Source organism: Gorilla gorilla, chromosome 12 (assembly GCF_029281585.2).
Source record: "Gorilla gorilla gorilla isolate KB3781 chromosome 12, NHGRI_mGorGor1-v2.1_pri, whole genome shotgun sequence".
NCBI classification, from domain to species: Eukaryota; Metazoa; Chordata; class Mammalia; order Primates; family Hominidae; genus Gorilla; species Gorilla gorilla.
Window position 1 is genome coordinate 107,455,398 of NC_073236.2, and position 12,079 is coordinate 107,467,476.

Sequence of the window (12,079 nt, forward strand, 5' to 3'; positions counted from 1 at the left end):
ACATTCGAGCCCAAGACCAGCCTGGGCAACATAGCAAGACCCCATCTCAAAAAATAATAATAAAAGATAATTCATAATGATCGAAGAATTCCCAAGAAAGACACAACCATTCTAAATTTATATGATGGTCTCAAAGTGTATAAAACTTGATGACAAAAAATAAACAAATCTACCGTTTTTTAACATACTGGCCTCATTAACTAAAAAACAAAGGGGTGAAATAACCAATAAAGATAGAGAATTTGAAGAACATAACTAGCAAACTTGACCAAAAGGATATATAGAGTACACTTCACCAACAAGTGCAGAGTTAACATTATTAAGTATGGATGGAATATTTATAGAATTTGACCCTCTACAATTCTCAACAAATTTGCAAGATCAATACTCTGAGTATTTGACTCCACAGTATTTAAATAGGAACCAGTAGCAAAAAGCTTACTTACTGAAGCTGAATATATGAATACCCTATGAAGCAGTGAATCAACTTCCACATTCATATTCAAGACAAAAGTATATCCATCAGTACTATTAGCTCCACAATGAAACAACTCAAATGTCTATCAGCAGTATACAAACCAATAGTGGATACATAAATTTTGTTGCATTCGGACAAAAGAATCCTAAACAGCAATGAAAAAGAACCAACTGTCCATATGCAATGATATAGATTAATGCCATAATCACAGGATTGAAAAGAAGGCAAACCAAATATACGTACATGTGCGATTCTATGTTATACAGACCTTACTCAACCACTGTTCAAGAATGGATCATTAAGTGGTTATTCAAAGAAATAAACAAAAACCAATAAGTAACTACTCCAAAAGGATGATGTTTAGCTTCTGGAGAAAATGAGGAAGAAATAAATGGAAGTGGTCACGAAGACACCTTTTGGGGTGCTGGAAATGTTCTTTCTTTACTTATTGGTCATCACACAGACAATGTGTATCATGATAAACTGCCGAGCTATGCAATTATTTTCTGCACTTTTCCGCATAGGTATTATATTAACATGTTTCAAAAAAGTAAACAGGATTGACAGACTACAATCACCTTTCAGCTCCTTATAATCACTAGTCAGCACTTTGCCTCAACATCTAATAAAAATCTCTCTTTAGGCAGTTTCATTTTGGGTGAAATAAAGAGGTGATGGCATATATATACACAGACTAGCCCTGTAAAGACAAGAAACTCGTTCCATTGCTTGCTTTGCAGGGGGAGAAATGGGTGGGGAGTGTGGAGAAAAACTTTTTCAAAACTAACCTTTTATCTTTTAAACATTATGTGCCTTTTGCAAACACATGAATTTTTGTAAAATAAAATAAAAATCCAGGATACTTAATTTCTTTTTCTTTTTGAGACGGAGTCTCACTCTGTCACCCAGGCTACAGTGCAGCGGCACAATCTCAGCTGACTGCAACCTCCACCTCCCGGGTTCAAGCAATTCTCGTATCCTCAGCCTCCCAAGTAGCTGGGACTACAGGCAGGTGTCTGCCACCACACCCAGCCATACTTTTTGTATTTTTAGTAGAGACGAGGTTTCGCCATGTTGACCAGGCTTGTCTCAAACCAGGATACTTAATTTTTTTTTTTTTTTTTTTTTTTGGAGACAGAGTCTTCCTGTTTGCCCAGGCTGGAATGCAGTGGCGCGATCTCAACTCACTGCAAGCTCCACCTCTCACATTCACGCCATTCTCCTGCCTCAGCCTCCTGAGTAGCTGGGACTACAGGCACCACCACCATGCCCAGCTAATTTTTTTTGTATTTTTTAGTAGAGACGGGGTTTCACTGTGTTAGCCAGGATGGTCTCGATCTCCTGACCTCATGATCCGCCCACCTTGGCCTCCCAAAGTGCTGGGATTACAGGCATGAGCCACCGTGCCAGGCCCGGGATAATTAATTTCAATACAGTTCCACGAAAGGTCCTGATTTATAATAAAATAATTTTCTGAAAGTTCAAATTTCTTGTCATGGCATGTTTCTATTCTAGTGTAAATGTAAAAGTTTCTACAAAATGACTATACAGTCCAAGAAAACAAATACAAATTAATTCTGACCTTTCTAGAATCACCATATAAAGGAAATATTAGGTTTTTATCTAAAAAGCTCATATTCACTACATAAACTGTGAATTTCACTTAGTAGCTACCTCCACAATTGGATATATAATGCAATTCCTAACAAAAAGACACTCAAATAAAGAACTGATAAATTCCTTTTAAAACCTCTTGCGTCCCTCTCCCTCTCCCTCCCCCTCCCCCTCCCCTTTCCACGGTCTCCCTCTCATGCCCAACCGAAGCTGCACTGTGCTGCTGCCATCTTGGCTCACTGCAACCTCCCTGCCTGATTCTCCTGCCTCAGCCTGCCCAGTGCCTGCGATTGCAGGCGCGCGCCGCCACGCCTGACTGGTTTTTGTATTTTTTTGGTGGAGATGGGGTTTCGCTGTGTTGGCTGGGCTGGTCTCCAGCTCCTAACCGCGAGTGATCTGCCAGCCTCGGCCTCCCGAGGTGCCGGGATTGCAGAGGGAGTCTCGTTAACTCGGTGCTCAATGGTGCCCAGGCTGGAGTGCAGTGGCGTGATCTCGGCTTGCTACAACCTCCACCTCCCAGCCACCTGCCTTGGCCCCCCAAAGTGCCAAGACTGCAGCCTCTGCCCGGCCGCCACCCCATCTAGGAAGTGAGGAGCGTCTCTGCCTGGCCGCCCATTGTCTGGGATGTGAGGAGCCCCTCTGTCTGGCTGCCCAGTCTGGAAAGTGAGGAGCATCTCTGCCCGGCCGCCATCCCACCTAGGAAGTGAGGAGCGCCTCTTCCCGGCCGCCATCCCATCTAGGAAGTGAGGACCGTCTCTGCCCGGCCGCCCATCGTATGAGATGTGGGGAGCGCCTCTGCCCCACCGCCCCGTCTGGGATGTGAGGAGCGCCTCGGCCCGGCCACGACCCTGTCTGGGAGGTGAGGAGCACCTCTGCCCGGCCACCCCGTCTGAGAAGTGAGGAGACCCTCCACCTGGCAACCGCCCCGACTGAGAAGTGAGGAGCCCCTCCGCCCGGCAGCCACCCCGTCTGAGAAGTGAGGAGCCCCTCCGCCCGGCTGCCACCCCGTCTGGGAAGTGAGGAGCGTCTCCGCCCAGCAGCCACCCCGTCCAGGAGGGAGGTGGGGGTCAGCCCCCACCAGGCCAGCTGCCCCATCCAGGAGGTGAGGGGCGCCTCTGCCCGGCCGCCCCTACTGGGAAGTGAGGAGCCCCTCTGCCCGGCCAGCCGCCCCGTCCGGGAGGGAGGTGGGGGAGTCAGCCCCCTGCCCGGCCAGCCGCCCCGTCCGGCTAGCCGCCCCGTGCGGGAGGTGAGGGGCGCCTCTGCCCGGCCGCCCCTACTGGGAAGTGAGGAGCCCCTCTGCCCGGCCAGCCGCCCCGTCCGGGAGGGAGGTGGGGGAGTCAGCCCCCCGCCCGGCCAGCCGCCCCGTCCGGGAGGTGAGGGGCGCCTCTGCCCGGCCACCCCTGCTGGGAAGTGAGGAACCCCTCTGCCCGGCCACCACCCTGTCTGGGAGGTGTACCCAGCAGCTCATTGAGAACGGGCCATGATGACAATGGTGGTTTTGTGGAAGAGAAAGGGGGGAAAGGTGGGGGAAAGGTGGGGAAAAGACTGAGAAATCCGATGGTTGCTGTGTCTGTGTAGGGGGACGTAGACATGGGAGACTTTTCATTTTGTTCTGTACTAAGAAAAATTCTTCTGCCTTGGGATCCTGTTGATCTATGACCTTACCCCCAACCCTGTGCTCTCTGAAACATGTGCTGTGTCCACTCAGGGTTAAATGGATTAAGGGCGGTGCAAGATGTGCTTTGTTAAACAGATGCTTGAAGGCAGCATGCTCAAAAAAAAAAAAAAAAAAAAAAAAAAAAAAAAAAAAAAACCTCTTGCTATTCTGGAACCAGCTAAGATTAAAGTTTTCACGACTTCTCTAGCAAACCATTTTTGCTTTTTGTTTAACTGTTGAGGAGACTAAGATGGTACCCAATTACACAAAACCATCAACAGAAGAATCACGTTAAGACAACAGTCAAACCCTTCAGTGACTAATACAGATATAAAATCATAAACCAATCTTAATTGAAAGACTTCTATTATTTATGCTGCAACAGAAGTAACTGTAAATAAATACTGATCTTCCTACGTGAAAAGGAAAAATAAATCACAGAAAACAAGAAAGAAAATAAACAAGTTTCCACTGATTGATGATCAAAAACTTAATTTTTAAGTGAAGGTATTTAACACATCAAGGACATCACATATTCAACAAACCCAAATAGTTCCTCACATATTCAAGGTTGTTTTAAACTAGTTCGAGAAACAGTATTCCCTCTTTACTCATCTCAACCTTCTCAAAAACATCATTCAGTAGTAGAAACACGTAGTCTATTTTTACTCTTCCATTTCCAACATATTTGATATTTTTCAAATTAAAAAATTTCTGAAAGTGCATACACATAAAAACAGAATGATTTAAGACATTGTTCTAAGTGGGTACGGGGGGAAAAAAACCCTGTGAATTGACTTAGGAAAGAATATAAAACGATTTATATTTCCCCCAAACGCCCCTCCCACAAATAAATTTCCACTTAACAGCAATGAAAATTACATAATTAGAAATAATGTTTAAATATATAAATATCACTTTATTACTGCATAAAGTATATAATAAAAGAAGGTATATACCAGTAAACGTACTTGCATCATCCCTTTCTATTCTGGTTCCATCACTAGTTGACACACAAGTAAAGTGCAGAGGTTCAACTTCCAAAAGTCCAGTGAGAGATGTGAAACTACCCTCAGCAGCTGTGCAGCTACTGACCTTTCCATTTCCTAATGGCAAAAGACAAGTTTTATAATACGTGAAGATAATTTTTAAAAAGCAATAGTCACAACAATAATTATAGCTGCAACTTCAATTTTAATTAGAACATATAAATACACAACTCTTACACAGTGCTTGAATCATGGGCATGGTATTAAGAAAACTGACAAAACAGCAGGCACCAGTTTCCCTGCTACAAAAGCAGATTTGAATAAAAGCAACTTAGTAGCTCTTCACATTAACAGAAACATGAGTGGTAGTTTCCTGTAACATGAAACTTACATTTAGTAACAAGTGATTTCAATCTCAAATGGGGTCAAAAATTTCAATCTCAAATGGGTTGAAAAAAGTAGTAAATCAGCTACTCACATTAGCTATCACCTAATCTGTTGGCTATATGTAAAATCAGAATACATTCTAAGATGTCAACTGCATAAATATAAGACACAAAACAAAGGATGAACATTTCAAAATATTAACAAGGTTTATCTACACATTGTTTCTTGTATTTTGTTCATATTATCAGTTTTGTAGAATGAGGCACACTACTTCATGGTCATAAAAATAGTTTAAGCTAGCATAAGTAGTTTTTAAAAGAAAAAACCATGTAGCCACAGCTATATGACCAATAAAACCACAGCAAGAAGTCTAGAGGGAAGAACACAAATGAATTCACAGGGACTGCGTATGTAGTTTGGGAAGGCAAGGATTATATTCACTACTTTGCAATTTTTTTTTTTGGAATTAGCACTCATTTAAACAATTATTTAAATCACAAAGCAAAACAGAATTCACAGATGAAAAGAATGGGGAGATATAAAAACTGTCATTAACAGCTGAAGGACTATCAAACACAAGAATAACCTGTCATAACCTTGTTTTCCAATGTCTTATTGGGGGTCAGCATAGGGCCTGACACATGTTCCAAAAAATGCTTATTGCACACTTACTCAATACCAGAATTGGGAGACAGAAGAATAAAATGTAAGTCCCACTCCTCATGAAGACTATATTCTATGTTAGTGGTTATTAGGAATTAACGCAACTTTTTTTTAAGCTGCAAGGTTTTACTTAAGAGAAATTTAAAGGACTAGTAAGTCAAGGGGCAATCAGTCCTAAGTTATGGGATAATAAAATGCTTCTCTAACAAAATGAGGGGATTCATGGGAAGAATAAGAGAGTTTCATACATTTGCTCCCTTGAAGTGGCAGAAAAGCCATGTAGAAAGAACATGAAATCCCCATAGCAAAGAAACATGGCACATTTAAGGAACTGAAAGAACAATATGGCTAGAGGAACAGTTCTCAATTCTAAGATCCCTCCACATATCTTTAAAATATTAAGCACCCTGAAGAACTTTTGTTTCCATTGTTTTACTGGTATTCACCATAGTAGAAATTTTAAGGTGTGAAGTTTAAATATTAATTCATTTAATAATAAACCCATTAAATGTTAAAATAGCATAATTTGATGAAAAATAACTGTTTTCTGAAGAAAAAATAATTTAATGAAAAAAGTGACAATGTTTTACCTATTTAAAAATCTCTTTAAAATGTGAAGTATCAGAGGATACTTGGATTCTCCTACCTGCCTCTGTATTCGACGTGTTATAAAATGTTGTTTTAGCAGAAGTGGGTGAAAACATCTGGCCCAACACAAATATGTAGTTGGAAAAAGAATATTTTAAAATACTTGCATATTCAAAAACTTGACAAGTGGTAATTTCTTAAAGGTTACAATGTGGTATCTGAAATCTTACCAATGAACTTCTCAAACTCTGTTACATTAAGATCAACTGATATATTTTATACTTTTAAAGAACTTTACCCATGCATACTGGTGAAACATCATGCATTGATCATTTGGAAAATATTGGTTCACCACTGTATACAAATATTCCAAATGTTGACACATTTCATTATCCAGTATTGGAAAATTACACTCTCTAATATCAGACTCCATGAGAAAAGTCTACATACTGGGAAGCTATCAAGCTCACTATGGGAGATGTTTCTCATTCACTTTTCAAAAAACAACTGTCAAATAACGCAGTGTAAATGGGCGTAGTTTGTCTGTCAGTCATTACTGCAAACAAAAATGGTATTCCAAGAAACAAGCAAGTAGTTCAGCTTGTAACTCAACTTCACATCTCCCTGAAACAAGCATGGTACTTTGGCATGCCACAGAAGAACTCTGTGCATATGTATCATTCATCTCAGAATAAAAGATGTGTATTCATGGGTTAAAATTTTAATAAAATTAATAATTTTTACTGCAACGTCAAGGGCATTTTAAAATGAAACCGACATTTTTATTACAAGTGCACAGTGAATAACACCATGCTTTTTCACAATCGATAAAAATGTCAACGAAATCAAAAAGACAAATAACATCATTCTACTATCATCAAAATAGTTATGACCATATAGATCCCCTTAATGATCTCAGGAACCCTTTGGGGGTCTATAGAACACACTTTGAGAATCACAGGGCCAAAGAAGACTAAACGGGGCAATGACACAAGATAAAGTGGCAAGGAAAAGAGAGCCAAATCATTTAGGATTTTATATGCTGTATTAGAAACTTTGAACTTCAGAAGATGGGAAGACCTGAAAAGTACTCTAAGGAGAAAGGTAAAGTAACTGAAAGATCATACTCAATGCAATGTGGAGAATGTACTAAACTGAGGCAAGAACAGATGTAGGCAGACCAGTGTGAAAGCTATGATTGTAGTATGGGTTCAAGATGACTGTAACTTGTGATCATGGGAGGTAACAGAGTGAGCAAACGTGACATACACTCAGCTCTCTGTATCTGTGGGTTTGGCATCCATGGATTCAACCAACTACAGACAGAAAATATTAAGGGGAAAAAAATGAATGGCTGAGTCTGTTACAGCCTTTTTTTCTTGTCATTATTCCCTAAACAATACAGTATAACAAGTACTCATGTAGCATTAACATCGTATTAGGTATTATAAGTGATGTAGCAATGATTTAAGGCACACAGCAGGATGTGTGTAAGTTACACACAAACTGCACTACATCATTTTTTATAAGGGACTTGAGTATCTACACATTTTGTTGTCTGCGAGGAGTCCTGGAACGAATTCCCCACGGATAGAGAGGAACAACTGCATACATTGGTGGAAAAATAGGTGCCATATGGTGATATCCTCAATGTGGGTGATAAGAAAGATATAAGTATCATAAATGACATTCACATTTCTGTCTTGTGTCACTGATGCCATTAACAACAACAACAAAAAATGCTGTAGAGAGACTAATAATGAGGAACAACACAATGAGACATTAAAGTGGAGACATATCATGATTTTTTTTCTTTTTTTTTTGAGGCGGAGTCTCACTCTTTCGCCCGGGCTGGAGTGCAGTGGCGCTATCTCGGCTCACTGCAAGCTCTGCCTCCCGGGTTCACGCCATTCTCCTGCCTCAGCCTACAGGTGCCCACCACCGCATTTGGCTAATTTTTTGGCATTTTTAGTAGAGACGGGGTTTCACCGTGTTAGCCAGGACGGTCTCGATCTCCTGACCTCGTGATCCGCCCACCTCGGCCTCCCAAAGTGCTGGGATTACAGGCGTGAGCCACCGTGCCCGGCCGACATATCATGATTTCTAAATTCCTTGTTCTGAGTCTTCTTTACTCATTTGCAAACTTGATGACCTCAGAGCTTGGAATGAACCTTACAGTCCTTCCCTTACGCTTTCACCCTAACAGATTTCACTGCTTCTTTTGGTATACTGAAGGCATTGGTATCTCCAGTTCTAGTCTCTCCTACTAGTTCCAATCATAAATTACAATGGTCTAATTGATGCGTCACTTGGATAGAGAAGACAGAAAATGGTGAGATGTGTGTAAGGCAATCAAGAGCCTAAGTCATCAAATAGTAATAACACATATATTCAAGGCAGCATAAGCAATTAAAAAGCAAGTGACAGACCAGTATGTGTAGTATGCTCTTTCATTAGAAACTATATTAACGAGTACAGGTTGCGAACAAGTTTAAATAGCCAAACATTCAGTTAACAAAAGTAACCTAAGAGGGTGGAAAGGTTGGGGTTGAGGCATTTTACATTTCATTTATATTTTTGTATTTGATTTTTTTTATTTTGCTTTTATTACACCTCATAAGTTACTTTTCAACAAAATTGAACTTCTCTCTCAAAATTTACTTATATCTGGTTATTACCTTAATCTGTTTGCAAATTTTCTAACATTTTTGTATCCTAACAACATCTGCAATAAGTACAATTAGATGGAAGGAAAAAATGAAATGGTCACTCTTTTATCTAACAAAAATAAACAGCAAATTTTAGCACTTAAAAAGATTATAAAAATAGTGTCACGCATACATCCGAAAAACACATTCTTTAGAAAGTATAAAAGGATGTATGTAATGTATACAAAGCTTACCTCAAGAAAGTGACAGATGTAGAAAATTATCTTTTGTTTGTGCATCCTTACTTATTACACTAAGTATATATTACTAATTTTGTATTTTTTAAATAGGAAATGTTTTTTAACTTTATAGAGGCAGCAAAGATGCATCAAATAAAACTGAAAAGGCTACAACAAATACATTTTAAATAGTCTCATAAGCATTAAAATCACACTGAAATGAAATGCATAACAAAAACAAAAAATTAAAGTCACAACCCTTTCAAATATGACTTTAATATACTGGGATTTTCTTCAGAGGGAAAGAGGAAGTTAAGAACTTCTAGGAAACATTTTAATAATTCATATGATAAGTTCTAAGGAATTATAGTTTTCTAAAGACAAAACATCATGACTATAATCTATTAAGTCAAATGGCAACTTAAATCCAAGATACAACATTCAGAATTTCCTTTAATAAAAGAAATCACTACCTGAAAGGACATCTGATAAATCAATTTCATCTGACTGGACACCAATGCTGCTGTTATAAACATTTTTACAAGAAGAGCCACTCATCTCCAAATCAAAGAGGACTGGATCAAATGGTGAGCTATATAATCCATATCTGAAAAATAAAATAATGCACTAACAATTTTCCTTTCAGCCATCTAATTAACAAATTACCTTTACTTAGTTTTAAAAGTAGTCTGACTAACAGCGCAGAGGGAGATGCTGACTAGATGTGACCCATCAAATTCAGTGAATCTCAACTATGTTCCCTGCAATCTATACTCTAAAAGACACTGTCCAGAGACTCAACAAATGTGATTCCAATAAGCTGGCAACTAAGGTACTAAGATACCTGTACCTTAGTTGCCTTAGTACCTGTAAGGTACTAAGGTACCTGTAGATTGAAGTGAGGGATATCAGGCACCATTCTCTCCCGTGAATCATTACGACATAGCCTCAAGTACAAAGGCTTTGAGTAAAATGTCATCAAAATCAGAACATCTAACCTAGGAAATTATAAAATCACTGCTCTAAATAAAGGAATGCCTTACTTCAAACGTAGACAATCAGGCAAGAACTTAAATCTAACCTTCTGCTATTGCTTAATTCATCATGTTAAAAGTTTTGAAATACAAGTAGCAGGTAGAAGAATACTAGTTATGGGACAATAAGTGACTCACATAATTCCACCTATAAAGTGCACAGAGAAACAGACACATTACATTCTTCTTCCATTAGCAGGGCATACCACTTTTCATTATTAAATAAAATTAGCCCTCTGAATCACCATCATAAGGATTTATCAAACTGTTAAAGAGTAATTTCTGGCTGGGCACGGTGGCTCATGCCTGTAATCCCAGCACTTTGGGAGGCTGAGGCGGGCGGATCAACTGAGGTTGGGAGTTTGCAAACAGCCTGACCAACATGGAGAAACCCCGTCTCTACTAAACATACAAAATTAGCCAGGCCTGTGGTGCATGCCTGTAATCCCAGCTACTCGGGAGGCTGAGGCAGGAGAATCGCTTGAACCCGGGAGATGGAGGTTGTGGTGAGCCGAGATCACACCATTGCACTCCAGCCTGGGCAACAAGAACAAAACTCCATCTCAAAAAAAAAAAAAAAAAGAGTAATTTCTGACAAAACAGAAGAAAGTAAAACCTCAGGCTATTATCATATGGAAAAAGTAAGGTATAAACTAAACATTTTTGTAAGAAAAAGACTGTTATCAGCATATATAAATATTACATAACAGTTCTCTGCAAAAGCGTGATCATACTCAGAGACGCCTATTATTAGTCATTAGATACACTAAAATACCTTGTCTGAAGTAAAGCCTCCATTGGTGTTAGCCTGTCCTGTAACTGTCTGGACACTGCAGTAAGCAAAGATGCACAAGCTGTACTGCATCCAGCCAGATCTTCATCTTTCACATAATTCAGTAAGACAAAATACCAATAGACAGAACCTGGAAACAATAAAAACAAAATAAATGTTTCTTTTTCCTCCTTTTCCTCTAACAATGAGAATTTAAGATTACCTATTTATCAGAATACTTCCTTTTGCTAGAAAGATACTCCCTTTTCTGGAAAGATAATCTTATGGGCAATTTACAAAGATAACTCCTTGGAGGGATCAAAGAGGACACTTAAAATATAAACAACACGCTGAGGCACAGTCTTACACTAAGAATTTCAAATATTTCTGGAGAGTTTTATAAAGTCATTTAGGTGTATAATAATGTGTATTTATTTAGGTGTATAATAATGTGAGATGCCTCTGAGGGACACTTCGAAATAGCTGAAAAAGTGAGGAGACTGCAGGTCCTTCAAATCATCCTTACCAACATACTGTTTCTCTGTACTAAACTTTAAAAAATAGTGGATGGCAGTGAGCTTCAAACAGCCCATTTTAGTGAATGAATGGGGAATAAAATTATTCTATAATGCGTTAGGTACAGATCGACATTGCTTAAAAGATTATCATGACAGTGTATTTTTACTTTTTTTAATTAACTGCTACATACATGCCAAAACTTAAGCGTCCCAACTTTAAAACTATCCTTAAGAAGCTTTTAAACATTAGAGACTATCGTAATGAGCAACTGAGTCAAAATGTTCTATTCCATAGAGTTAATGGTTGTAGCCAAAATACGTTCAATGTAAATATAAACACGCTTTACCTAAATTAAGAAAATGATATAACTTTTTAACAACTTGAAACAAGCATTTTTTTGTTTAACACAAAGATGAAATCTTTATGAAATATATAACTCACTGAGGTAACTTGTTGAATGGGTTTTTTTAAACTCCTGGCCTCAAAGCAAT

The 12,079-nt window shown here is 39.1% G+C and overlaps 1 protein-coding gene across 27 annotated transcripts in view; it reads right to left on the reverse strand.

Annotated features, from left to right (window-relative positions):
• The window catches only part of BIRC6 (baculoviral IAP repeat containing 6), a 259,698-nt gene that overhangs the window by 161,780 nt on the left and 85,839 nt on the right, over positions 1–12,079 (reverse strand). For 15 of the 27 annotated variants that reach the window (XR_008676790.2, XM_055377695.2, XM_055377699.2 and 12 more), the window contains 3 exons: positions 11,073–11,220; positions 9,737–9,870; positions 4,709–4,855 (listed from right to left, as the gene is read on the reverse strand). Coding sequence is in view for 26 of the 27 variants with exons in the window: in XM_055377695.2 (XP_055233670.2) it covers positions 4,709–4,855; positions 9,737–9,870; positions 11,073–11,220 (429 nt within the window). In the remaining variant the exon portion in view is untranslated. The remainder of the gene's footprint in view (positions 1–4,708; positions 4,856–9,736; positions 9,871–11,072; positions 11,221–12,079) is intronic. The other 12 variants (XM_019021217.4, XM_055377701.2, XM_055377692.2 and 9 more) reach the window with 1 other exon arrangement.